Raw genomic sequence first — 27,035 nt, 5'->3', positions numbered from 1 at the left:
CTCATATGTAAAGTTCTTATCTGTGTGACAGAGGGATCTGGTAAACTTTTATAATGGTCTCGGAACGTGAGTTTATGTTGTTTAATGCATTTAACAACTCCTTGTGTTTAAAGTGTTAATTTTATTCTGACAGTGAAGTGTGACATCATCGCGTAACCGTCACGATGTGCCTAATGTTATTTGCCCGCCGGTATTTTTATTATTAACTCCTGTTTAATAAGACGTTACTTGTTCATAACAAATGAAAGTTTCCATGTTGTAAACAGAACAATTTCTTTACATTCATTTATTGTACCTCCTCTCTGCAGCTTCATAAAATATACAAACAAAATAAATTTAGAGTAGTGGAAATATGGTACGAGACACCCAAAACTGTGTTATTTATACTTCCGAAACCTTTTACAGAAAGTAATCATTTGCAAAATCTATTCGCATTTTGTCGGATTTTTTCAGATGGTTTCTCAAATAAAAATATCAAGAATATTGTGGTATGTTTATTTTCATGCTATATTACAAACATTTTAATCTTGTTATAGTTGTTTAACGAGTCTACAGTTTTAGGCGTCAATGGATACTTTCTATGCATTAAATTGCACAAAGGTTCGGCATAGATTAGATTCGTTTTCTGGTTCATGACAGTTTTTTAAGTAACAATATAACTCTCTTTTACGGTTAATTCGAATATCATAAGTTTTTATTGCAATTTGTACTTACATTTCATTTATACACAACTGAAACATTTGTATAACACGATTTTGGTGACGATGTTGAAGAGCCAGAAGACGCTGGAATGTTGACCTTAGTTGATGAGGCAGAATGGATTGTGAGGTTCAAATTTTGGAAGATTATGATTATTATGATGATATTGATGATATTTTTAATGTTCTTGGACTTGATTGAAATGTATTTGGTTTATTCCCTATTGCTCTAGGAGATGTGTGGTAGATAACAAATAAGCAAGTCATACAATATGAATACTTACTTTCTGATATTGTACTTGATCAAAATTTCAGTTCCAAGTGTGATTATTCCTAAGAAAGCTAGGGATTTATTTTGACTAATAGATACTGTGTTCGAGTTATATGATTTAAAATATCCCATACTTCATACTCTGATGAGTTTGAGATTGCTACCTTGCCACAGGAGTACAGCAATCAAATTGAAACAAAGTATACGTTGAAGTATTTCACGTTAACATCTAACATTTCTCTTGGGACATAGAAGGTTCTTCTTTGAATGCTGAACAGTTTTTCCTGTTAGACTATGCTACCTTAAATTTTCTTTTGAAAATAGTCTGACACATGAAAGCTTCAAAATAATTTGGAGGAAGTAAATACATTTTGATTTGCCATCTCTTCAAATATGGCTAGTGGCCATATCGTTAGAAATAATCCAATATTTCAGAAATATATAAATTTTACCTCCGTGAAGTTTATTAGAAATTGCAATATATGGTAATACTTTGTATTAGAATTAAAAGGAAAATTGAACATATATGTACTTTACCATCAAATACACTGCATGTAGCCATTATGGCAGTGTTTCTGGAAACAATACATCAAACGGGAATTGTTTTGCAAGTCCGTTGGCTAAGTCTTTAAAGATTTCGACGAATGCTGCAGATATGTTGGGCACCAACTCGTCGAATACCTCTCTCCAGTTGTCATTCAGAAATTTGTTCATTTCCTCTCCTGCAAACAACAAAAGTTTAATTGTATGCAATTTGACATGCTGATTCGTTTAAGTATCTCTGTGGTCTAGTATTTTACAGATTTATTGGTTTTGCAACCTGTGAGTTTTAATAGGATAACGATACTGATTAATACGTGAAAGTAACTGTGAAAGCTGATATATTACAGATTGATTCGTGTAGGTATCTGTGACCTCTAATATTTGCAGAATGATTACTTGAGCTAGTTCAGAATCCAAGTATATTACGAACTGATTCGTGCATGTACCTGTGAGGCTTAATATTTTATAGGATTAATTCGCTTAGTTATCTTTGAGACCTCATATTATTCAGAATGATTAGTGCAGCTAGCTTTGAGTCCAAGTGCATTGCAACTGATTCGTGCAGGTACCTATGAGGCTTAATATTTTATATATTAATTCGCTTAGTTACCTTTGAGACCTCATATTATTCAGAATGATTTAAATTTCTTTAAATATTTTCAAATTTGGTCGATTCGGTAGTTGTAGTAGAGTTCCAAACTGCAATTCATATTCGACTTTCGATGTTACTAATGTATAGTATAGCACTGAAAGGGAATCACGTGTAGAAAAAGAATAATTTATTGACCGTATTATTTCTAACATACTATTGAATGATTTACATAGTAATCATTAATCAATGTGATTGTGAAAATATAATTTACTGTTAATAAATACACCAAGTTCTCTAATGAAATATTTTTTTGTTTATTAATACATTGTTTAGGTAATAGTTAAATTTGAGTGTAGGCTATAAGTCCTCCGAGAAGAAATAATATTACATAAGGTTTGAATTGGTTAATTTTTATCTCGTTATCATTTGATTATTTAGCAATTGAGTTGATGTCATCTTGAAGAGATTGACAGGCAGCTTTACTTTTGATTGTAGGAACAATTTTAAGATCGTCAGCGAAAGCTAATAATAGATAGAACTTATTGTTTTGTATTTATCATCAATGAGGACTAAAAAACGGAGAGGTCCCAAAGTAGAGCCCTGCGTTACTCCATATATATTTTTAAAAGAATCAGAAAGAATATTCGACAGTCGTACACGTGATTGTCTATCAAATAAATAATTTTCAAACGAGTTTACGCAAGTTACAGATAATCGTATATTTTTTCATTTATGCAGTAAAATATTGTACGGAACTACCTCAAACGCTCTACTGAAATCAAATTGAATCGGTCTGACCCTGCGTTTCAACTCTTGGTACAATCTGATTCAAATAAGAGACCAGTTTGGTTGTAGTGGAGTTAGATTTAGAAAATCCTTGTTGTGTGGAATTTATTTTGTTTTTAACATAAAATGAAATGTGTTCGTGAATTGAGGGGCTTAGAACAAAAAGCAGGTAAGTGACGGAAACCTAGTTTTGAGGAAATTACAGTTAAAGTTCTACATGCAATGAAATATTATACACTAGTCTGGTGAAATGATGCCCATATAGCAGCACTGCACAGTGCGATCACTTACCTGATTTTATCCCAAAGAAATATCCTTTTGGGCTATCATAACACGCACTTACCTCATTTTTTTAAATAATAATAATAATAATAATAATAATAATAATAATAATAATAATGATTTATTTTAGCTGGCAGAGTTAAGGCCGTAAGGCCTTCTCTTCCACTCAACCAGCAAAAAGTGTATATACGTATGCATGAACTTACAAAGAATTCAACAATTTGATTTAGATGAGAGTTACATGTATACAAAAGTTATTTACAAATTAAACAACAAAATACTATGAACTATTAATTAAACACTGAAATAAACTGTGTAGCAGAATTAAACTAAAATACATAGAATGTTAATATATTTCAAATAATATTAGATAATAGAAAGAGATTATTATGAGACAATTAAAATACAGCACAATCAGGATGATGTCTAAAGAAAAAAGTAACAATGTAGTCAGTGATAGTTTAAATCAGTATGATTGGAGTGAAATGCTAATAAGGTTATCTTTTAAGCTGTTCTTAAAGGTGTTTATTGTCTTGCAGCCCCTAATACTTTGTGACAAGGAATTCCATTGACGCGAGGTGGATATTGTAAAAGATGATGAATAACAAGATGTTCTATGAAGAGGTATACTTAGCGTGCCACAGATAAGTAATCTGGTATTTACGTCGTGGTTAGAGTATAGATAAGAGAAACGAGACGAAAGGTAATTTGGTGGTGAAGTGTGCAGAATTCGAAAGAGTAAAGACAAAGAGTGTAAAGTTCTACGTTCTTTAAGTCGGAGCCACGAGAGACTTGCGAAGGACGGTGATATGTAATAATGTCACTTACCTGCTTTTTCTTCTAAGCCCCTCAATTATGATTTCGAGAAATTATATAGCCACTTTTCAAGACAGAAATAACTGCCTGTTTCGAAAGTGAAGGAAATACCTCAGTTTTGAGACGACTCAAGTTAAAAATGGAAACTAATAAATGTATAAGAATTTCCGTATACCATTTAATTGCAACATAATAATGACAATAATAATATAATAATAATAATAATAATAATAATAATAATAATAGTAATAATAATATAATAATAATAATAATAATAATAGTAATAATAATATAATAATAATAATAATAATAATAATAATACATGTGTGATAAAACGTTTATGAGGAAATATTGTACTAGACTCTGAAGTGTTGCATTTATGTCTCTTTTTTTTTTTTGATAAAGAAGACAAAATATTGAACTCAATTATTTTTGTGCTAGTTTTTTTATATTCCTGGGTTGAATTGACTTGTGTAAGGCCTAATGAACATGAACATAAGTTTTCCACTACTTCAGGAAAAATCCCTGCTCTCGGACGGAGGCGTAGAGGAGTTCGTAGTAAACAACTTTTTCGTTAACAGACCAGTGAAATAAGTGTATTACCATGGAAACGTATATATTGCAGCGTAACAGTACTTCCTAGTAATGCATCGGATATAAAAGAGGGAAGTAAATTATATTGAAAACAATGTGAGGGAAGACAATAGACGTCTTCGTAGAAAAGATAATACAAGTGAACTGTACACGACAAAAAGGATGAGTAGAGTTTCCGGAACATTCTGCGTCATATGCCAATGTTGTATGAAGCAGACCGGACCTAGCTAGTACGTAAACACACAAACAAAGCGAATACAGTGTCATTCTACGAGTAAACGAGTGTATAGTATACGTTCACGTACAGGAAGAAAAGACACAATGTTATCAGAGAGTTTATTTTCATAAACTTTGAGATCAGCCTGAAACTTGTCACATGTACTGCAAGTGTCACGGCGTGGATATCCGAATTATATGTTAAATCTGGTGTTGAAAAGTCTTTCTTTAATATCATAAGACGTATCGGAACGACCTTGTGAAATATCATCATCATCATCATCATCATCATCATCTTCACTTCATGGTTTAGGCTTAGTGCCTGTTCCGTCTTCACATTTTATTAAATTCCACCTCTTCCTAGGACGTCCGACATCTCTTTTGCCTTTAGGTTGATACTGTTGTATCAATGCTGGAATTCTTTCATTATCCATTCGAGGCAGGTGTTCTTTCCACTTTTCTTTATAATCTTCAACTTTTTCGTTTATGTTGTATATATCTAAAATTCCTTACGGATATCCTCATTTTTTATCAGATCCCTTCTTGTACATCCCTTTACTCTGCGAAGAAACCTCATCTCTGCAGCCTGTAATTTACTTTTATCTCATTCTTTAATTATCCAAGATTCGCTTCCATATGTCAACACGGGCACCTCCATAGTTTTATAGAACTTTAGTTTTGTTTCCTTTCTAGTTTTATTTTTTAGTGTTCTATTTATTGTTCCGCATATCCACTGAAATTTGCTTATTTTGTTGTCAATATCTCTATCTACATCATAAGTTATATTACAACCTAAATAATCAAAATGAGATACTTGTTCTATGGGCTTATTATCAACTATTATTTTTGTACGAATTGGAAATTTACCACTGTGGGCCATTACTTTAGTTTTATGAGTTGATATGCTCAAATTATAGTTTTCTTTTCCTAGTAGGTGTAGTTTGTGAATGGCATATTGCAATTTTTCTTCACTATCTTGTATTAATGTTACATCATCGGCAAACATTGGAACATTTAAAAATGTATCTTTACTAATCTTTATACCTGGATTCACCTCCATTTTCCATTCTTTAATTAAGTCATCTAGATATATGTTGAAGAGACTAGGTGATAGACTACAACCTTGTCTAAGTCCTTGATTTATTTTTATTTCTTCTGTTTTCGAAGTTCCTGTGTTTATTATTATCTTTGTATCTGTGTAGAGGCATTTTATTATTTCTATCAAATGTGGAGGGTAACCTTTATTGTACATTATTTTCCATAATTTGGATCGTTCTACACAATCAAAAGCTTTATCGAAGTCAACGAAAGCTACGTGCGTTTCTATATTGACTTCTCGTCGTTTCTCTAAAATTCTTTTTATACTAAAAATATTGTCACTGCATGAGCGCCCTTTTCTAAAACCCATCTGCTCTTCTTCTAGATTCAATTCAGATATCATTTTTAGGCGATTATTAATTATTTTAGTATATATTTTATAAGTAGTATTTAAAAGGCTTATTCCTCTGTAGTTTTTACAATTATTTCTTTCTCCTTTTTTAAAAAGTGAAATTACTTCTGCTACTTTCCAAGTCTTGGGAATTATGTAACTTCTCCAGCATTCGTTTAGTAAATGTAGTAGTCTCAAATGTAGGATTAAACCTCCATATTTCAATAATTCAGTATTTATGCCATCGGGTCCACAAGCCTTTCTATTTTTTATACTGCCTAGTGCTGTTTTCACTTCTTCTAATGTAATTGGATCGACCGAGGTATCATAGCTAGGTGTATTTTCTTCTATTTCCATTCCTGATTTTTCGTTGTACCACAATGATCTATAATGTCGCTCCCACTGCTCTTTCCTTGTGAAATATGCGTTTCATAATTTTTTATGTTGAGTTTGTCGGGAAGTACAGGGACATCACTTTATTTTTACCAACATTTTTAACATTGACCTGGCTATACTCGGAAAAACTGTTACCCCCTTCCATTAGAGGAGTTTGGTGTTACTAGAGCAATATGTAAACAAATCATTTTACTAGCTATAGGAGGAGAGAAAAGCAGTGTATCCATTTATGTTACAGGGAAATACGATATTACGATTTTCAGTTTGTTTATTACTTTTACGATATTTTATCAAAATACAGTAGAGTAGTAACAGTTTTTTTCTCACAAACTCAACTCTTCAGACGGTTGTATTCATTATATAATGGATACTTTATTCAGCATATTACCGTATTTTCGGTAACTCTAATCTTCACTTCTGCTCACAAGCAAACGTTCTGATGGGGGCAGATAAAAATGTTAATTTTTTTTTCTTCCACAATGTTAATAATGTCAAAAGAAGTGCTTATACAAATTTTGACCACTCGACCGCAATTACAAGGCCGTCCAGAAAGTGATTTTCCCTGTGGCCTTTTACAGAAAAAAAAGCACAATTGCATGAAAATATTTATTGAAACAGATACAGCAATTATTGCGCTATTTGTCAACATGGAACTGGAAGTAAGACATTTGTCATACCATGGGATCAATTTTTGTGTCGTAGAAGTCAGCCGCCTCAGTTCGGAACCAGCGTTTGACTACGTCTGCACCTCTCTCTGTCGATCCCTTGATATGAGAAATGTCTCAATTCCGATGGAAAATATATTGGAAAATAGCTCAACAATTGCTGTGTCTGTTCCAATAAATTTGTCCAATGAAATTCTGTTTTCATTTTTCTGTTAACGGACCCTGGAGAACTTATTTTTTTACGGTCCTCGTAACTATGGTCGAGTGGCCAACATTTGTATAAGCACTTCTTTTGACATTATTAACATGGTGGAAGAAAAAAAAATAACATTTTTATCTGCCCCCATCAGAACGTTTGCTTGTCAGTCCACACAGATAAAGTTATTCAGTCATGCTACACACCGTATCTGTGCGAAATAAGCAGGGCCAGGTGTTTATGGAGATAGCAATAATTACGACACAATAGATATGCAATAGATTTTTACTAATCGTTATTAATTAAGTGATTCTGATTAATAATATGTGGATAAAACAATCACGACAAATCGCGAAATAGAGTTCTAATAGCGAAATATGAACACATTCGCGAATTATTATTATTGCGTCGCTTTATAGCGAATTTCTTATTCTGAGTTTTTTTCGGACATTCTTTTTTTTCATTTGAATTTGTAGTAGGCTGCATTACATGTATTCCAGGTGTTCTTATTACATTAGTGAACTCAAAAGACGGAGAATTCAACATTTCACTAATAATTTGAAAGTGTTAATTTGAGGGCTGCAAGTTTTTTTTTTTTTTTTTTTTTCGTTTTTAATGAATGTGTGTTAAATACAGTTTCAATCCAACAAATATTGTCTATTGGCCATACTGCACCTTTACCAGAATCCAACGAACCTTTAATGTTAATTATTTGGAAAGTTATATTCATTCTGAGTTAATACTCCAATTCCAAAATAATTGTATTTTCCAAAATTTCCATTAATATCCGCCAAGAGTACAAATCAATCTCCAACAGTCTCCACCGACACCCATATTAAAAAACACAAATGATAAAATTAATCTCCATCAATATCTGCCCTGGAAATAAGCTTCAATAAATAGGCTCTTCTATAGAAAATGCAACCATATTTCTGAAACACACTATACTCTGTACTGTTTTCTTAACTGCTAGCAGACTTCGAATGCAACAGCGGCCGTAAGATTGTGTGGCTGACGGGAGCAAGAACATTAGTGAAAGGGGTGGGAGTCAAGTACATTCAGAAACACAGGTACAATAAAAATGCAAGTAAAAATAAAGTGATGTCCCGGTATAACTATTGGACTGACCATAATGGCTTTTCCGTCCCTTGAATGATTTAATGTGGTTGAGCACACTTTCCAAGACATCGTCAGATTTTTTTGTTGTGATGATTATGATGTTGGCCTCGTTGATTTTAGGTGGCATACGTGTAGATTTGAGAGAGTTCTGTAGTACCTGAATGCGCTTGTAAGATAGCCCATGCAAGGAATGAATGCTTTCAAACGCATTGATATTTCGTTCATGTCGTTAGATTTTAACACCCTTATCTTATAAGAATACTTCCTATAAAGTAATTTCAGAAGTGTCCCTCATAAGAGGAAGTAAAATATAATTTCAACAGTCAATGAACTTTTGTTTTTATATGTGAATTTATTTTTATGGCCGTATCTAGTGCCTTTTTATTAAATTATGAAATAATTATATCAAAGCACCTAGAGCATATTAATATTTTTTCCTTAAGAATTTATGCTCATTAAAGGCTTGATTTAAATAGCTATTAGGCTATATTATAGGAATTTCTTTGGTTTTCTTCTTTAACTTGATCATTCATTCTCTTCTCTTATACAGGATGTTTCCGTGGTGGTGTTACAAATTTTCAGGGATGATGGCGAAGGCACATGTAACAATTTGAGATAAGGAACCCTGGTCCGGAAATGACCGAGTCGAAAGTTAAAAAAAAAAAATAGTTGTGTGGAAATGAAATAATTTTATTCCTCTGTACACCTTATTTATGTGTAGTTATCTGTACATTTTACACATACTATATTCATCTGACGTTGTTTACGTTGTCTACTTACAGTATTCCATTCAGTGCGCTCTCTGAGGGATAGGGGGCAGGAAACTACACTAAAGCAATGCAGATAGCGTAATGTGTAACGGACTTGGTCGGTCCTGATATGCACGTCTGTAAACATCAGTGTATGTGAACAAGTTGCAGTGTCCAGTCGATCAGTCCTATTGAAATGGAGGAGTATTTTAGTATTATTTATTAATAGTTCAAAAGTACAAAAAAACTTAATATTAAAACTGATACATGCACAAATAGTGATAATACACAATATTTACACAATTTAATAACAAATTTTCTATCATATAACTATTCAACTTACGTTGGTTTAACTTACACTTACTTCTGGTAAATAGAGGAGTACACGAGAGCGGAATAAGCAGACCTGATTTTCGAATACGGATGAGCCAATGGGAACAGTAGACAAGCTCACAGATTGTATCGGGACAAGTACCCACGTTGGAGACATCAGGCTCATACCATCCCCGACTGTTCCAAAGGTTAAGGGAAGGAGGGCACGTGGTGCCAAATTACAATTCCATTTCCACACAACTAATTTTGCTTATAACTTTCGACTCAGTCATTTCCGGACCATGGTTCCTTATCTCAAATTGATACATGTGCCCTTCCCCATAATCTCTGAAAGTTTGTAACATCACCTCGGAAACACCCTATATTATATTAATCTAATAGTTACTAAGTTTAATTAATAGCGTATCGTAAATTGTATGCATTAAATAACATAGATATGACTGCATCATAACAAAGTATCAGGACGCGTCCTGAAAGTACTAATGAGCGCATTCCGAATCTCACCGGTGAGAAATCCGATGGCATCACGGTGTTCCGAATTCCACCGATGACGTCATTGATGCTCAACCGGTGTCGCACCGGGTGCCATCAACTTGCAGAGGTGGTGGCAGTCTCCATCAGCCGCCATCAGTGAATCTGATTGGTTCTTGTATGGGGCGGGAATTAGCAGACGAATAACATCGAGCACTGTTGTGTCATGGCGGTGTGTTCTGCTTTAGTTCTGCTGTATTGTTTGTAATGAGCACAACGTAAAAACAATATGTTAATGGCTTATGAGCGAACATGTCAACGGACCAGTTATTACTACCGGTTCAAGAAATAAATTGTTTATGCTATCTTTTCTTTGAACGAGATGGGAGTACGAAAATTTCGCAAAATTTTGCTAGCGTAGCACAGACAACAATTTGTACAGTCGCCATGACAGCCATCGATCCTTCCAGCAGTTTTGTTCCATATTTCGCTGCAACGTGACGTCATTGATGCCACCGGACCGGTGAGATTCGGAATACGCTGAATGCATTTCAAGCTCTTTGCTCTTTGCTGCGAATTACTACAGGAGTAGGAGGGTAGTAGAGTAGGGTACAATTCCTTGGTTGCCGATCCTTCCTCCGCGCAAGAGAAGCATAAGGAACATCATGCGGTCGAATGCTTATTCATCCTTTTGCCGTGTAGCCCTCAGACACGAAAGAAACTCATGATTTGTAGAATATATTACTCTCTTGCACGGCGGATTTGAAAATGCACAATTAGGAGTTGTAGTGCTGCTAGACGAGAAATACAGATATGATCTAGAGTCACGTTAGGAAGGATATGCACGAGAAGAACCGCATCGATTGAGGATACCCACCTGTTGTGATATTGAGTTACGAACTGAAGATTCTAGGTTCCTTTTCAGACGAAAACGAGATTTATGAACTTCCAGAAATGCTACACGGTACTCTAAGTCTAAAGGAGGTTATAAAAGGCGGACAAAGAGCTACACTCAGTAGCTACACAATTACCTCTCTCTAATATCCAAGTCCCTAATACAATTGTCGGCCAATGATGTGTGTTTTAACTGTCATGCACCAGACTCCAGAATGCATCATCAAATGATGATAAGAACTGCTTCAAAGAAAAATTTGTCTTACCGAGAATCTTGTCGCCATTGAAGAGGTTGTCGAGATGGACGTACACCCTCGTCGGGTACAGATGGACCATCGCTGTAGACAAATCTCCGTATTCTATTCCGTTAATCTTCACCGTCGTGAAAGTCATTGGGAGTGCTATCCTCGTATCAACTGTTGAATAAAATGAATATGTTTCAATTTTTTTAAAGTAAAAATTGCTTTAGAGCAGCCCTGCAGAACTCGTAAGTAGGGGAAATATGACGTCAGCCTCACTTCACTTCTATTGGGGATGATCGACTTCCCGCGTAGAGTTATTTACATTCTCTTCCCCTGCAAAGGTCCATCAGTGGCGGCATGTAATTTTAAAAAAAGGATTGTGATAGATTCATTGTATTTATAATGCGTTATCTCGTTTCTAGATGTACAATTATGCTAGATTTCCTGTCGGTAGTTTCTTTCAGATTTCTTTGCACCTAACCTGCTTTAGATTTTCGAAAACTTTCCTCCTATAATCACCTACGGAAACATAAATTTACAGCATTTAAGTAATGAACCTTGAAAGTCACTATTAATTTCAATTCAAAATGAACACGAGTGACGTCCTTAATTTAACAGTATATAAATAAATAATCAATATTCAGTTCGTAATAATGAACTTACTCGAAAGTTTGCGCATTCCATAATTCTTAATATGGACTTTGTAGAAATGCGGTTTAATATTGAAACGACGAGTAGAAATAAATTGGATGGGACACAGTAAACAACCAATTCTTTCGTCTTCAACAACAAAATAATCATATTCCCATTGGAAGTAGTATTTCTTCACGGGTTTAGATTTTGCCATGTTCCAGTTCTCTTTAAACTGCAGTAGCCTACGCGTATTGTGTATTTATTTATTTATTTATTTATTTATTTATTTATTTATTTATTTATTTATTTATTTATTTATTTATTTATTCATTTATTCATTTACTTATTTATTTATTTATTCATTTATTTATGTATATTTATTTATTATATATATGTATTTGGCTGGAGTGCGTTACAATGTTGAATGACAGCATTGACATCCGGTTATATATCTATCACTCACTTATCAACGTACAATTTATTTATCGTCCTATTACTAGTAAAATCAATTAAAACCAGTAATGGTAGTTTTGTAAAAACAGGAATTGAAACTTTATTAATGCAGGAAAAATAATAATAAATTTTTCAAACAAAGTAATTGGTTTGTTGCCTACATGTAACATTTCGGACTTATTTCATTTTAGTAGAATATAGAGCTCGGAAGGACAAGTCGGGGACTGTACTTAACTTATTTTACACAAAAAATGGACTTAATCTACTTTACTAGTAATAGGACGATATACACATAGGTAGACCTTCTTACATTATATGCATACATACATTTTAAAATTTATTTTACATGTCTTTTAACTTATTTATTTCCCTCATTCATTTTTCTCATACTTTCTAAAGTTTACAATGAAACAATGGAAATATATACAATAAATTTCAGAAGAAAATTAAAGTAAATCATATTACTTGCGATAGAGATGAAATTGCAAAATTTGAATTGAGTCCTTTAGAATTTCTCTGAGATTTGCTCACCATTGTGAATCCTTTTGATTTTAAAAGATTATAGGTGTATTTGGAGATGGTACCAAGAATTCCAAAAAGAAATTCGTGTACTGACCAACGATTAGTCATGATGTTATTTATTTATTTTTATTTATTTATTCATTTGTTGTTGAACATAACAGGCAAAGCCCAATTACAATGTTCACGACTGACAAATTAATTTATAAAACATAAACAGGGAAAAGGAAACATACACTTATTAAAAACTGAAACAATATAGAAATAAGATAAAGAAAAAAAAGAGAAATTGAAATAAGGTGTGAAAGTAGCTTCAAATTAACTAACAACAATATTCTGTAAAATATGATAACAAATAATTCTGTATCTAGAGAAATTCATATTGAAAATATCAACATTCGGATGAGGATGTAATTTATTGTATAACTGTAACATTTGGAAAACTGGGGAATTTTTGTGGGATTCAGTATTTGTCCTTGGTATGTAAAACAAATTTCGCAATTTCGTTTTAAGCTTAGGTGCATATAATGTTATATAATAAAATAAACCATCACAGTCCAACTTATTGTTAATAATTTTATAAAGAAAGTTTAAAGATTGACAATTTCGTCGAATTTGCAAACCAGTAAAATGGAAATGTTGAAGCATTGTAGCATATCTCTCATAGGTAGGATAATCATTATAAAGTCTGTAATATAACCATTTTAGAAATTTATTTTGAATTTTTTCTAGTAACAGAATATATTTGTTAGTAACTGGGTTCCAGACAACAGCAGCATACTCGAACAATGGAATTATACAAAATTATTATAGTTTTGACTTTAAATTTACAAGAATTTCTCATAACAAAACCTAAACTTTTATAGGACAAATTTATAATATTATTAATATGACTATGAAATGTAAAATTACTGCTAAATAATATACCTAAATCTTTATGTTCATTTTCTGTTGGTAAAAGGTTTGCCTCTATTTTATATGAAAATTTAATTGTATTTTTCAATCTAGAAAAGGTATATGTATACACTTATTTATATTAAATAACATGCTATTAGCTGAAATAAGGAATGCAAGGTTGATACATGATACTCTTTTCATCATCAGCAAGTCTTGGTTGTTGTGCATCTCTTTCAAACCTGATAGTCGGGCCATTACTATTATTAACCATTTACTAGTAATGTTACATTTTATAATTGTAACATTAACGTACATGACTACTAATAAATTTACTGTAATTTGATTTTTAAAGTGCTATACATTATTGCGTTTTGTACAGTAGAACTATGGTCCGTCCCAGGTATCTGTGGAGTAGAAAGACGAAATGAGACCTCTGCGCAAGTGGTATGTGGGAGGGCTAGGGCCAATGACCGCTGTGGAGGGAGGCATTGGCTGAACAAAGCTAGCAATCGCTTGCAGGAAAGGGATAATTTCTATCTGGACTCCCTATCACGAGCATATTACCCCTTAGCGGCCTCGAGCTGATGCTGCCCGCAATATATTCCGGCACAAATAGACTCCGCCCCCATTTGCGCGAAGTCACTCTATACCAGCGGTGACCAAAACTCGAGCTGCAGTGATTGCATGCGAAAAACAGCCTATGAAGTAAGGAGACGGAGGAAAGGTACTTGGCATGAAAACTACAACCAGTGGTGGTTCTTGTACTAACATCTTGATCAATTCCGCGGATAAAAATCTCAAGCTTTTGTGTATCAGTAATGTCACTGCTGTCATCAAGAGCCAGTGAATAATATACGATTTTTCTTGCTTCTTTTTTAACCTTCCTTTTGAATAAAATCAGGAATTTTCTAAATTCTTCTCTCGATACTTGGTCGAGAAATTCGTAGTTTTTCAAAATTAAAAACTTCTTATGGACTAGTTATTTAAAGCTACTTTAATCATTACTCTTTTGAGAAACTCTGTTCTATTGAAAGGCTTTATACCACGAGATATTTCAAACCCCATTAGGTAGCTGACTTCCTTACATTTATTTATCTCATCTTTCTCTTCCTGGCTATGATTTAAGACAAGTCAATTCCTGGCGTTTAATAGTTCGTTGGCACATAATGTAGAATTAGTTTTGTACAATATTATTATAAAATAAATAACTAATAAATAGTTACTCTCATCTAAAGGTTAAGAAGATTAAAATTGAGATGAAACCTAATAATTTTATCCTTCTAGGGAGAAGATCTAAAAATATCACTATTCATGCACGTACAGAAGAATTATAGAAACACATACTTAGTGATCAGTAATAATAATAATAATAATAATAATAATAATAATACATTATACAGCGTCGCAATTAATGTTTCTGCATACTCCTAATTGAACCGTTGAGCAAAGTAAACATATTATATTTTGTCCGAAAGAATAACAGAAAATTTCTTCTCATTCTTTACAAAACCATCTCTTACTGCTTGTAGAAACAGAGTTTGTAGAGCGACATGATATCCCCACTGCTTGCTTTCAGTACGTAAATGAAACACACAGCAATGTACAGGAAACTCCTCGTACCCATTTGAGTGTCTGTGATTACACGATGTAGCCTAATTACTACACCCGCTTTGGTCACCGCTGCTCTACAGATCCTGGAACGGACCATACTCGTAGCACATGCTGCATGCTGATGCTTGTGAATACGGAGAAACGTCAGAAATAAGCTGGAAGCTACTCGCAAGTGTGATGTGAGTCACAAGTTACGTACCGTGAGGGTTTAAAGCAGCGTTGTCAGACACAGCCTAAACGGAGCGGAGCGCTCCACTATAACTCGTTGAGAGCTCCGGTGCTTCCACAGACATAGGTAAGTTCACGCTCCGACTGGACGTCTCTAGCACCACAACCGGTTTCGGAGCTTACAACTCTGACACTACTGGTTTAAAGAGAAGGAAAGCATTATGCTCTTGTATCTCTTTGTCTCCCGTTTTCTTCCCAGCAACCCATTGTCACAAGCAGATAGTCGGAATCTAACATCTCACATCACCGGCGCTTTCAAACACAAGCCGAGTCAAAAGAATGTATAAACACAAAATAATGAAATATAAAAAAAACGCATAACAATTAACTTATACGTATAAACATAAAAATACTTCCTCTAAAAATTAACTTACATCACATCCATAGACGCTACGACCCTGAGACGAATATACAGTTTTTGCCATTGCACAAAACATTGCTTCATTTGTGACTAGCCTTGTGTAATCCGTGTACAAGTTTCTACGTACCCAGAGTCAAGTTGATGTGTCCTCTCCCTATTATCGGTAGGAGGAGGATCTGTCCTGATAGGTCGTACATACCCAATATCTTCAATTTAGGCACTGTAAGCGCCAGGGCAGCGTGGCCCTTACTGAAGTCAGATCTGAAATAACATTGGAATGATATATTATTGTTGTAAATGTAGAGTTCAGACATTTTTATCTAGGTGCAAACCTATGGAAGGGGAGAAGTGACTAGGGTTTTTGACATATGGTCAAAAGCATAGCGCTTTCATCAATACTTTTTGACGACTTTCTCTTCACAAGGTATAGGATAACTTGGAATTTGACTCTTACATAAAAATGCAAACTTCTCTCGTGTTTTCCTTGTATTCCCCTTGTTCTTGTTTGCCCTTGTTCTCATTCTCTATTTGTATTCACTTTGTTCTCGTTGTATCCCTACTGTTTCCTTTGTATTCCTCATGTTCTCTTTCTATTCTTCTTGTTCATTTTGTATTCACTTTTTCTCTTTGTATTTCTCTTGTTCTCCACGTCTTCCTCTTGTTCTCATTGTATTCTCCCTGTTCTTCTTGCACTTCCTTTGTTTCACTTTTCTTCTTGTTCTCTTTGCGTTACCTTCCTTCTTTTTGTTTTAGCCTTCTCCTTCTTCTTCTTCTTCTTCTTCTTCTTGTCTTCCCTTTGTTCTCCTTATATTATCCTTGTTATCCTTGTCTTGTGATAATAGGCCTAGTTATTCAACATGTCTCATAGCCTTCTCTATTATGTGTGTAACTTTAGTTGTAAAGTTTTTACGCAGATATTTTGTGTACACATTTTTGCGCATTTCTGTATTTTCCAGTAAAACTGTGTACAAGAGTGTCACCTGTCCCTGAAATAATTTTATCTGAGCTATTTATAATTCATCACTAGAATACGGATCTGTGTGCATAGTTCATCAAAGTTAGTATGCATGGACTGTGTTGCTACTGTTCGTGTCGAATGCATGGATTGTCTTGCTACTGTTGGTGTCGAATGCATGGACTGTGTTGCTACTCTTCGAGTCGAATGCATGGACTGTGTTGCTACTATTCTCGTCGTATACATGGACTGTGTTCCTACTGTTCATGTCGAATGCATGGCCTGTGTTGCTTCTATTCTCGCCGTATACATGGACTGTGTTGCTACTGTTCGCGTCGTATACATGGACTGTGTTGCTACTGTTCGTGTCGAATGCATGGACTGTGTCGCTACTGTTCGCGTCGTATACATGGACTGTGTTGCTACTGTTCGTGTCGAATGCATGGCCTGTGTTGCTACTGTTCGCGTCGTATACATGGACTATGTTGCTACTGTTCGTGTCGAATGCATGGCCTGTGTTGCTTCTATTCTCGCCGTGTACATGGACTGTGTTGCTACTGTTCGTGTCGAATGCATGGCCTGTGTTGCTTCTATTCTCGTCGTATACATGGACTGTGTTGCTACTGTTCGCGTCGTATACATGGCCTGTGTTGCTACTGTTCGCGTCGTATACATGGACTGTGTTGCTACTGTTCGTGCCGAATGCATTGACTGTGTTGCTACTGTTCGCGTCGTATACATGGACTGTGTTGCTACTGTTCGTGTCGAATGCATGGACTGTGTCGCTACTGTTCGCGTCGTATACATGGACTGTGTTGCTACTGTTCGTGTCGAATGCATGGCCTGTGTTGCTACTGTTCGCGTCGTATACATGGACTATGTTGCTACTGTTCGTGTCGAATGCATGGCCTGTGTTGCTTCTATTCTCGCCGTGTACATGGACTGTGTTGCTACTGTTCGTGTCGAATGCATGGCCTGTGTTGCTTCTATTCTCGTCGTATACATGGACTGTGTTGCTACTGTTCGCGTCGTATACATGGCCTGTGTTGCTACTGTTCGCGTCGTATACATGGACTGTGTTGCTACTGTTCGTGTCGAATGCATTGACTGTGTTGCTACTGTTCGCGGCGTATACATGGACTGTGTTGCTACTGTTCGCGTCGTATACAAGGACTGTGTTGCTACTGTTCATGTCGAATACATGGCCTGTGTTGCTTCTATTCTCGCCGTATACATGGACTGTGTTGGTACTGTTTGTGTCGAATGCATGGACTGTTTTGCTACTGTTCGCGTCGTATACATGGACTGTGTTGCTACTGTTCATGTCGAATGCATGGCCTGTGTTGCTTCTATTCTCGCCGTATACATGGACTGTGTTGCTACTGTTCGTGTCGAATGCATGGCCTGTGTTGCTTCGATTCTCGCCGTATACATGGACTGTGTTGCTACTGTTCGTGTCGAATGCATGGACTGTGTTGCTACTGTTCGCGTCGTATACATGGACTGTGTTGCTACTGTTCGTGTCGAATGCATGGCCTGTGTTGCTTCTATTCTCGCCGTATACATGGACTGTGTTGCTACTGTTCATGTCGAATGCATGGCCTGTTTGCTTCTATTCTCGCCGTATACATGGACTGTTTTGCTACTGTTCATGTCCAATGCATGGCCTGTGTTGCTTCTATTCACGCCGTATACATGGACTGTGTTGCTACTGTTCGTGTCGAATGCATGGCCTGTGTTGCTTCTATTCTCGCCGTGTACATCGACTGTGTTGCTACTGTTGGTGTCGAATGCATGGCCTGTGTTGCTTCTATTCTCGTCGTATACATGGACTGTGTTGCTACTGTTGGTGTCGAATGCATGGCCTGTGTTGCTTCTATTCTCGCCGTGTACATGGACTGTGTTCCTACTGTTCGTGTCGAATGTATGGCCTGTGTTCCTTCTATTCTCGCCGTATACATGGACTGTGTTGCTACTGTTCGTGTCGAATGCATGGCCTGTGTTGCTTCTATTCTCGCCGTGTACATGGACTGTGTTGCTACTGTTCATGTCGAATGCATGGCCTGTGTTGCTTCTATTCTCGCCGTATACATGGACTGTGTTGCTACTGTTCGCGTCGTATACATGGCCTGTGTTGCTTCTATTCTCGCCTTATACATGGACTGTGTTGCTACTGTTCGCGTCGTATACATGGCCTGTGTTGCTTCTATTCTCGCCGTATACATGGACTGTGTTGCTACTGTTCGCGTCGTATACATGGACTGTGTTGCTTCTATTCTCGCCGTATACATGGACTGTGTTGCTACTGTTCGCGTCGTATACATGGACTGTGTTGCTTCTATTCTCGCCGTATACATGGACTGTGTTGCTACTGTTCGCGTCGTATACATGGACTGTGTTGCTTCTATTCTCGCCGTATACATGGACTGTGTTGCTACTGTTCGCGTCGTATAGATGGCCTGTGTTGCTTCTATTCTCGCCTTAAACATGGACTGTGTTGCTACTGTTCGCGTCGTATACATGGCCTGTGTTGCTTCTATTCTCGCCTTATACATGGACTGTGTTGCTACTGCTCGCGTCGCTTTCTAACCGCACACAGATCCGCCCTCTATTCATCACTGTGACTCACGTGGTGTTATGCAGGTACGTATCCTTCAACCCATGCAGTTTGACGTCTCTCAGAATCAGATTCATTTGTCCCCTTCCTTGCCCATTCGATATTTTCAGTTCTGTGATCTCGAAGGGGTCAAATGACGGTATCTTTAATTTTCTGTCACCTGAAACAAAAATAAATGAACTTCACTATCACTCGCTGTATGAAAAAAAATTATGTTTATATCACTTAGCACAAGACAGACCAAAGTAGAAAGTATTGTAATGCTGAAAAAATCACAGAAAAAATACTATCAATAACGTGATATCGAAAAGTAGTCTTTAGAAGCCAATCATAAAAGAAGATCTTTCTATCACTTAGTAAAGGTGTTAAAAATTGCCTATTATTCAGTAGCGTGGGAAAAGTACTTTCAATTTTTTGCACCGATTGTCTTTTTTTTTTCTCACCAGATATCACAAGGCAGCAAACAACCGATCAAGCGATTCAAAGAATTGTAGTCCTAGGTCTGCTTTTGAAAATTACCGTTTTTGGTTAAGAAATGTACATTAGAGCGTCTCGTTTAGACACAGTGAAAACGTAAACAAAGTGCAAGCAACGTGTGGGGTGAGGACGAGCCGTACGATAAACACGAGGGATGCACAAGGTTTTAGTTACAACATTTATGGCGGAGCATCAATAATTGAAATTATATTTTCCGAAAACACACAAAACAAAAGAACACAAATTGCATAACGTTATCATATACATATTTTAACAACAAGCCATAAACTTGTAACGTTGAAATAATTCAATATAACAAGTCAAATTTTGCTACTTATCAGATGTTGCTTTCAAGCAGCAGTTTTTACTGTCATGAATTTCATTCTCTGTATGACTAACATAATATCACCGTCTTCTGTGGCCGAATGAACAAAACTACTCTACATTGGTCTGAAGTGACAACATTATTTCCTAAACATAATTATCCCTTCTCAGAGTTCAATTTATTCATTTATACTTATTATTATTATTATTATATTATTATTAGTATTATTATTATTATTATTATTATTATTATTATTTATTATCATCATCATCTCTGTACGTCGATCCTTTTTCAGCACATGTATGAATAATGCGGTTAGATCTTCAATTGAAACTCACAGATTTACAATGTGATGTTATATGAAAGCTAGATGTAAGGACTTGACAAATGTTGAACTTTCAAATCTTTGCCAAAAAATAAATATCCGAAGCTTGGTTCTTTCACTTGCTCTGTTGAAGCCATGTTCGCTACAACTTACGTTTGTGAAAAATTATTTTCAACAATGAAAATAGTAAAAACCAAATTTAGATCACGACTGACAGACAAATACCTTCGTGATCAACTATGACTGGCAGTAAATGACGTAATTCCTGATTTTGAAACCCTGTCGCAGATACATTCTGAAGACAGTTAAATTTAGGTTGTGATAATGTGTCCTATGTTTTCTTATTAATTTCTTTCTTCGTTACACATACTAAACATTAGTTTGTAACCTTATACTGTATAAAATTATAGGCTATTTAAGTGCTTGACATAAGGAAAATGAAAATCTGTTAATAAGTCAGACAGTTGCTTTACTTCCCCTTCGGGTGTCCGCCTCCCTCCATAGGTGCTATGCACGTTGAAGGTTACACAGTGGCTCGGTGCACGATCACATTTTCGCCACGGCTGTTCTAGATATTAAAATTAAACACAACTTTATAACACTGAGAAACAAACATTATTTGTATTATGTAACATCTGCTGTTTCTATTTGTGGAATGGAAGCATAGCAGATGTGACAATATTATTTTCTTACATTCTGCGCTATGGTCACTAACATTTAAATTATACATTGATAAAAATCTTTCTGCGTCAACAGATGCACAAGCAACCCAGACACATTTCAATACAGCAGATTTAAATTCATTGTAATTCAACATGAGAGCTCGTAATGCCTCAATCACGTCAGCTTTAACATTGAAAGTGTTGGATGATTGTGTCAAAACTATTTCTTTCAGAGTTACAAATGCTACACTGCAACAGTACTTTTTATGTCCTTGCAGTAAGTCATTGCTTTAATCCTAGAAACATTTTTGTTTTATAAATCTAGTTTGTACTCGCTAGCTAGTTAAATAAATAAATAGTGGACATCAGATGGGAGCAATTCCGAAGCGGGTGAAGGAACTAAGATCTAAATCGAGGCTGACTAGAAGTAGAGTAACGCAAGTAGGAGATAGTTCAAGGAGCAGAGGTGAAGGAAGAGGGGAAAACAAGGTGAAAAAACAGTATGACTTAAGGAAATGGCGTGGAGGGGAAATAAATCGTGAGAGAAGAAAACTAAGACCTAAAATGTAGCAATGTGGACAAGGGAGTAGTGAAAAGTGTAAATAATTAAAGATGTAGAGTGAGAGGGGGTTACAGTATTTTTAGTATAATGATGGGTTAGGAGTAAAGTAGAGGAAGAATTGATGAAAGACAAGAAAAGACTAGTGGAAGAATTGCAATAATAAATTAAAAATAAGTAATGTCCCAATTGAGTTGTACGAGAGGCGTGTAAAACGGTGAGACGGCACTGTATACTAATAATGTGAAGTGCCGCCTCACCGAAAGGTATATTGCTTAAAGGCAAATATATTCATTCATTCATTCATTCATTCATTCATTCATTCATTCATTCATTCATTCATTCATTCATTCGTTTGTTCGTTCATTCATTCATTCATTCAAATAAATAAATAAATAAAAATAAATAAATAAAAAATCCTTTCTTTGAGTGCATTAACATGATCAACATTTACCTATATAATATTTGCTGGGTTGAATAATTCATTCGAATTTAGGAACAGTGAGTATGAATCATGTAACTCGTATTCTTCAATTTTCTGGATCACCAGTTTACAGACATGCTTAAATAATATTCTTATATTTCAGCCTTATGTCCAAACTGATATGATTAATTAATTTGCCTACCGACTCCCCTTGATTACCAGAAATAATTACGCTTCATGTCATTATGCGAAAATCTGTGGCATCTACGTATCCCGCTTCACCGATGACCTTGACTACTCACACGCAAGTAAACAAACCCGTATCTGTAGTGAAGTAACAGAAAACCTGTTTCATCGGGCAACAAGTGTCGCTCCGGATTGTGACATACCCTGACAGTACAGCGATTTATGTTTATACATTGCAATATTGGCTCATCTTATGCTTCCATTTATGTATTTCATGTAGAGTTCCTAGAAAGAGGAAAACTTCCACTGTGAAGTATATGAAAGTATAATGTGAAGTCAGTACATGCTCATGGTCGTTTATTAATTGGTTTATATTACGACGCTTTATCAACTGCTATGGTTATCTAACATATGAGTGAAATAAAGGTGATAATGGGAGTGAAATGAGTCCAGGATCCAGCACGAAAGTTACACAGCATTTGCTCTTAATGGGTTGAGGGAAAACTCCTGAAAAACCTCAACCAGGTAACTTGTTCCAACCAGGATTTAAACCCGGGCCCGTTTGTTTCACTGTCAGACATGCTAACCGCTGAATAATTTCAAGGGAAAAATTGCTCCGTAGGTGGGTACCGAATTCGGAACCTTAGGCTGAGCGCGCCAACGCTGTACCGACTGAGCTATCCGGGAACTCTACCAGACACCGGCTCAGTTTTTCTCTTTATATTCACATACGTCAAGTTGGCTGACAGGTCATCAAGACCCAACATTGAGTTCACACAAACTCTGTGTCACTTGAATTATGGTTTTCTGTTTATCTTATTGCATATGAAAGGAAACATTGAGCCGGTGTCTGGTAGAGTTCCTGGGTTGCTCAGTCAGTAGAGCACTGGCGTGCTCAGCCAAAGGTTCCGAGTTCGATATCCGACTCCGAAACAATTTTTCCCTTGAAATTATTCAAATCAGCTTCACAGGGAATTAGTTACCTGAAAGCAAGCTTTGCATGTTAAACGGTACTCCACATCGGTGGAACCACATGTGGTCTTGGGCTCTCTGAATTAGCAGTGGATCTTTGGTTTGTTGCCATGTGAACAGATCGCTTGTTGTTCTAGGGTTTAAGTCACTTTATTCTTTCGCTGGACATAGTAGCCTGTAGTACAATTTATTAGGGAAATTAACCTGCTAGGGAAAATTTACCGGTATTTTTATATTTTGCGGTACATTATGAAATACTTAGGAGTGCGCTTCCGTTGGCGATGTTTTTCTACAAAGTTTCAGAGGAAAGCCATGCGTAGAAGTGTTAAGGAGTTAAAAATAGGCTTATTATAGAAGTTGAGCAAAAATTTGTTATCCAGAATTTTCTTGCTTTCTATTTTGGGAAGTTCGCTTCCATATCATGAAATACAAAATAAAGTTACTGGTATTCTTAAATCTGTGTAAATTAAACCTTAAACAGAGAAATTGACCAATTTTATAATTTTACCTCGTACTACTATATCATTTCATGCAGAATTATCTTTACTGCACAATTTGGTCACTTGAAGTCAAATATAAGAACACATCTGTAACTGTAGGAATTGCTACTTAATCTATTCTGCAGTAGTTTCATGGTTTTATAAGATAGCTAAATCAACATACAAATAGAAGTAAATGTAATTATACTAGACGTCTAACAGACAATACGTACAACAATTACGAAGCTAGCCAACTCGTAAGAATGCATCATAATATGTTACAAAGTTTAGTAGTAGACCTGTTAAAACATTGTTAACTGGAATCAGAGAGAATGTGAGAACAGGAATTCAGGTAGTGAACCAAGATGGTGAGTAGAATCCGTGTTAGTGTTTTTGTTGGTTTGTGAACGGCTTAAGTCGCTTCTTACTTACCTTTGATGAGATGCGGAAGCGCTTCTCTGCCGCTTTTCGCCGCACATTTGTCAAACTTCGCGTTATCTAAACGCGCACAAACTTTCAAGTATGAAGCTGTAACAGAATGCAAGTATTTGTTATTTCTCTTCTAACTAACAATGATGTGTTGGAAAACTGTCTTAATTAAATAAATTAAATTATGCTATATTTAACAATGTTCGCAGCTGCCGAGTTTGTATCAGCGTCGCCGGTGTGCCTGAATTTTGTCCCGTAGGAGTTCTTTTAAACACTTAGGGTGCTATTCATAGACATTTCGCAGCACGCGCTACGAGCGTACTAAGCTAGCCCCGGCTATCCACTGGTTACTAGTACAGAATTCAAATCATATCCTATCGCTAACACTGGTTTATGAATACGAAAAACGCTGATCATCCACCGGAAGCCCGCGCTAAAAATGTCTATGAATACGGCCCTAAAATGCCATCGACCTGGGCCGAGATCGAACCCGCAATCTCGGACAGAGAAGGTCAGCACAATGTCGACTGTGTTATCCAGGCCTAAAAAGACTTCCCTGCAGTGAAGGCAATTCATTTTAACAGATCACAGTTCTTTTCTTTTTGGCAATGGCAGGGCCCTAACTAACCGTTAGTCTCCGCGACTCTACAAGCCTGGCTCATAGATGTCGCTAGTGCTACAAATTGTAATTCCAAGTGTACTGCGAATATGGCCTGAGAGCCATTTACAACTAATTATAATCAGGATGTGGATGTTGATAACCTAAAAATAATTAAAAGTATCCAATAAAATGTCTTCGCATTTGCATAAAATGCGCCAGAAATTAAAATAAAAAGACCTTAGAAAATTTTGTGATGTTTGGGCAAAACATGATAACTCCAAAGACCTGTTTTGAGATACAGTCTTATTTCTTTTATTTTGACTTTTCCTATACAAGTCATATTTCCAGTTTACATACAAATGTGAATGAAAATAACATAAGTTCAGATGGAGATATCACGGCTATACCAAACGAAAGAGAACTGTTTTATATAGGACTGCGCTTTGAAGTAAAAAAAGGTCGTTTTTGGAGTTACCATGTTCTGACCAGTCACCACAGAATTATTAGTAGATTAAAGACAGGTAGACTATTGCATATGGGCAGATAATAGACAAAAAGAGCGGATGGTTTTTTAAAGAAATCAAAATCACTATCTTGTTTCTGTTTCTCATGCATTAAAAGAGTAATTATCAATTAATACAATTAAATAACTATAATAAGAATGAATCATTAAAAAAATGTTAGTTTTCTATCTCATCGATTGAAATTGGCCTATCATAAAAATTTAAGTAATATAAACATTAATGTATTGCATAATATGTGACAATAATATGTTGTACATGCATTTATGCAATACAGTTTACATTCAGAAAAAAATTATTTAAAATTTTCAATTAAGTTATGTCTTATCCCACTGTAGATAGGCTATTTATTTTACGTATCTGCAGTCTTCAACTAATCACAAGTTAAAATTTTCAAACCATTGTTTTTCCCCATTGTCCTTCTCTCACCTACCTTTTCCTCACTCTCAACATAAAAGGAAATTTTAAACAACTTCCATGCCTATAATTTTACTTTCTTGCGGGCTGCGAGCTGAATCATAAGATTAATAAGTTATGTAGTAAGATGCAGTGAACTCTGTACGTATTTACAGGTATATCTACCCTAGCCACATTCTTTGTCAGCTTATTGGATCACTATAGCCACCAACTGAAGCTTAGTTTTAGAAGTGAGAAATTTTGTACAGTAGAAAAGAAGCAACTAAGTTATTTGTATGTAAAATTTCTGGAAAGTAAAACGGAATAAATAATAGTGCTATAAAATCAATAAGATTTGGAGAAAATTAATTTTAATTAACTATCGAACTAAAATGGAAAGATGCGACATAAAAATTGCATATTTAGTTTTGTTGCAACGTAATATGTATTACTATATGCATGGACATCTTTTTAAGTTGAAAGAAAAATAATGATGTTTCATCAACATCCGTCCCTAATGATAATACTCCAATTAAAGTAATTATTTTAAGTTCAATGTGTTTGCAGAAATTGTTCCAATTGCAGTTACTGCATGAGTCAGAGACGCAAATAGAAAAGTAAAATCGAAATTGCAGAAATGAAGTTTTAGGCGACATGCAATATACAAAATCTTTGAAATATTGAAAATGAATTAAACTTACATTTGTTTAACTAGAAATTAGTTGATATGAAATTAGATCTGGAGAGAATGGGAAAAATTAAGATTTGCTGGAGGAGGTCCTGAAAATTCTAGGTGAAGAGATGGAACGTAGCCTTACGTAGTTGGACAGCCGCCGGTCCCGTGTCCGCCAGGCACAGTGTCGCAGCCAGCAGGATCAGCCTCATGGTGATGTAGTACCGAACAGAACAGCCACCAGCACCCAGCCTCTGTCTGCATTTATAGCCTTTGTTCAAGTCCTCGCTCTGTGTGTGGCCTTGATTTTCAGAACAAGTTTAACGAGTTGCCAATATTATTGATTTTGGTATGTAGCCTACGTCAGAAAACGTATTTGCGTTTGTGAAACAGGTTTTCTAACGCAATGAAGTTGCTGGCTGCGGAAGTTTTCATTTAAG

At 35.6% G+C, this 27,035-nt stretch overlaps 1 protein-coding gene across 1 annotated transcript; it reads right to left on the bottom strand.

Annotated features, from left to right (window-relative positions):
- Positions 1–664: 664 nt before the first annotated feature.
- LOC138699662 (protein takeout-like) lies at positions 665–26,876 on the bottom strand. Its single transcript, XM_069825703.1, has 6 exons — positions 26,741–26,876; positions 24,408–24,503; positions 19,579–19,726; positions 16,122–16,255; positions 11,317–11,466; positions 665–1,691 (listed from the first exon to the last, which is right to left on the bottom strand). Exons 1-6 carry the CDS (start codon positions 26,805–26,807, stop codon positions 1,531–1,533), a joined length of 756 nt encoding a protein of 251 aa, XP_069681804.1. The 5' UTR covers positions 26,808–26,876; the 3' UTR covers positions 665–1,530.
- Positions 26,877–27,035: the final 159 nt, after the last annotated feature.

Source organism: Periplaneta americana, chromosome 5, assembly GCF_040183065.1.
Source record: "Periplaneta americana isolate PAMFEO1 chromosome 5, P.americana_PAMFEO1_priV1, whole genome shotgun sequence".
NCBI lineage: Eukaryota > Metazoa > Arthropoda > Insecta > Blattodea > Blattidae > Periplaneta > Periplaneta americana.
Note: the sequence above shows the minus strand (reverse complement) of the source record. Positions and strands in the feature narration are given on the sequence as shown.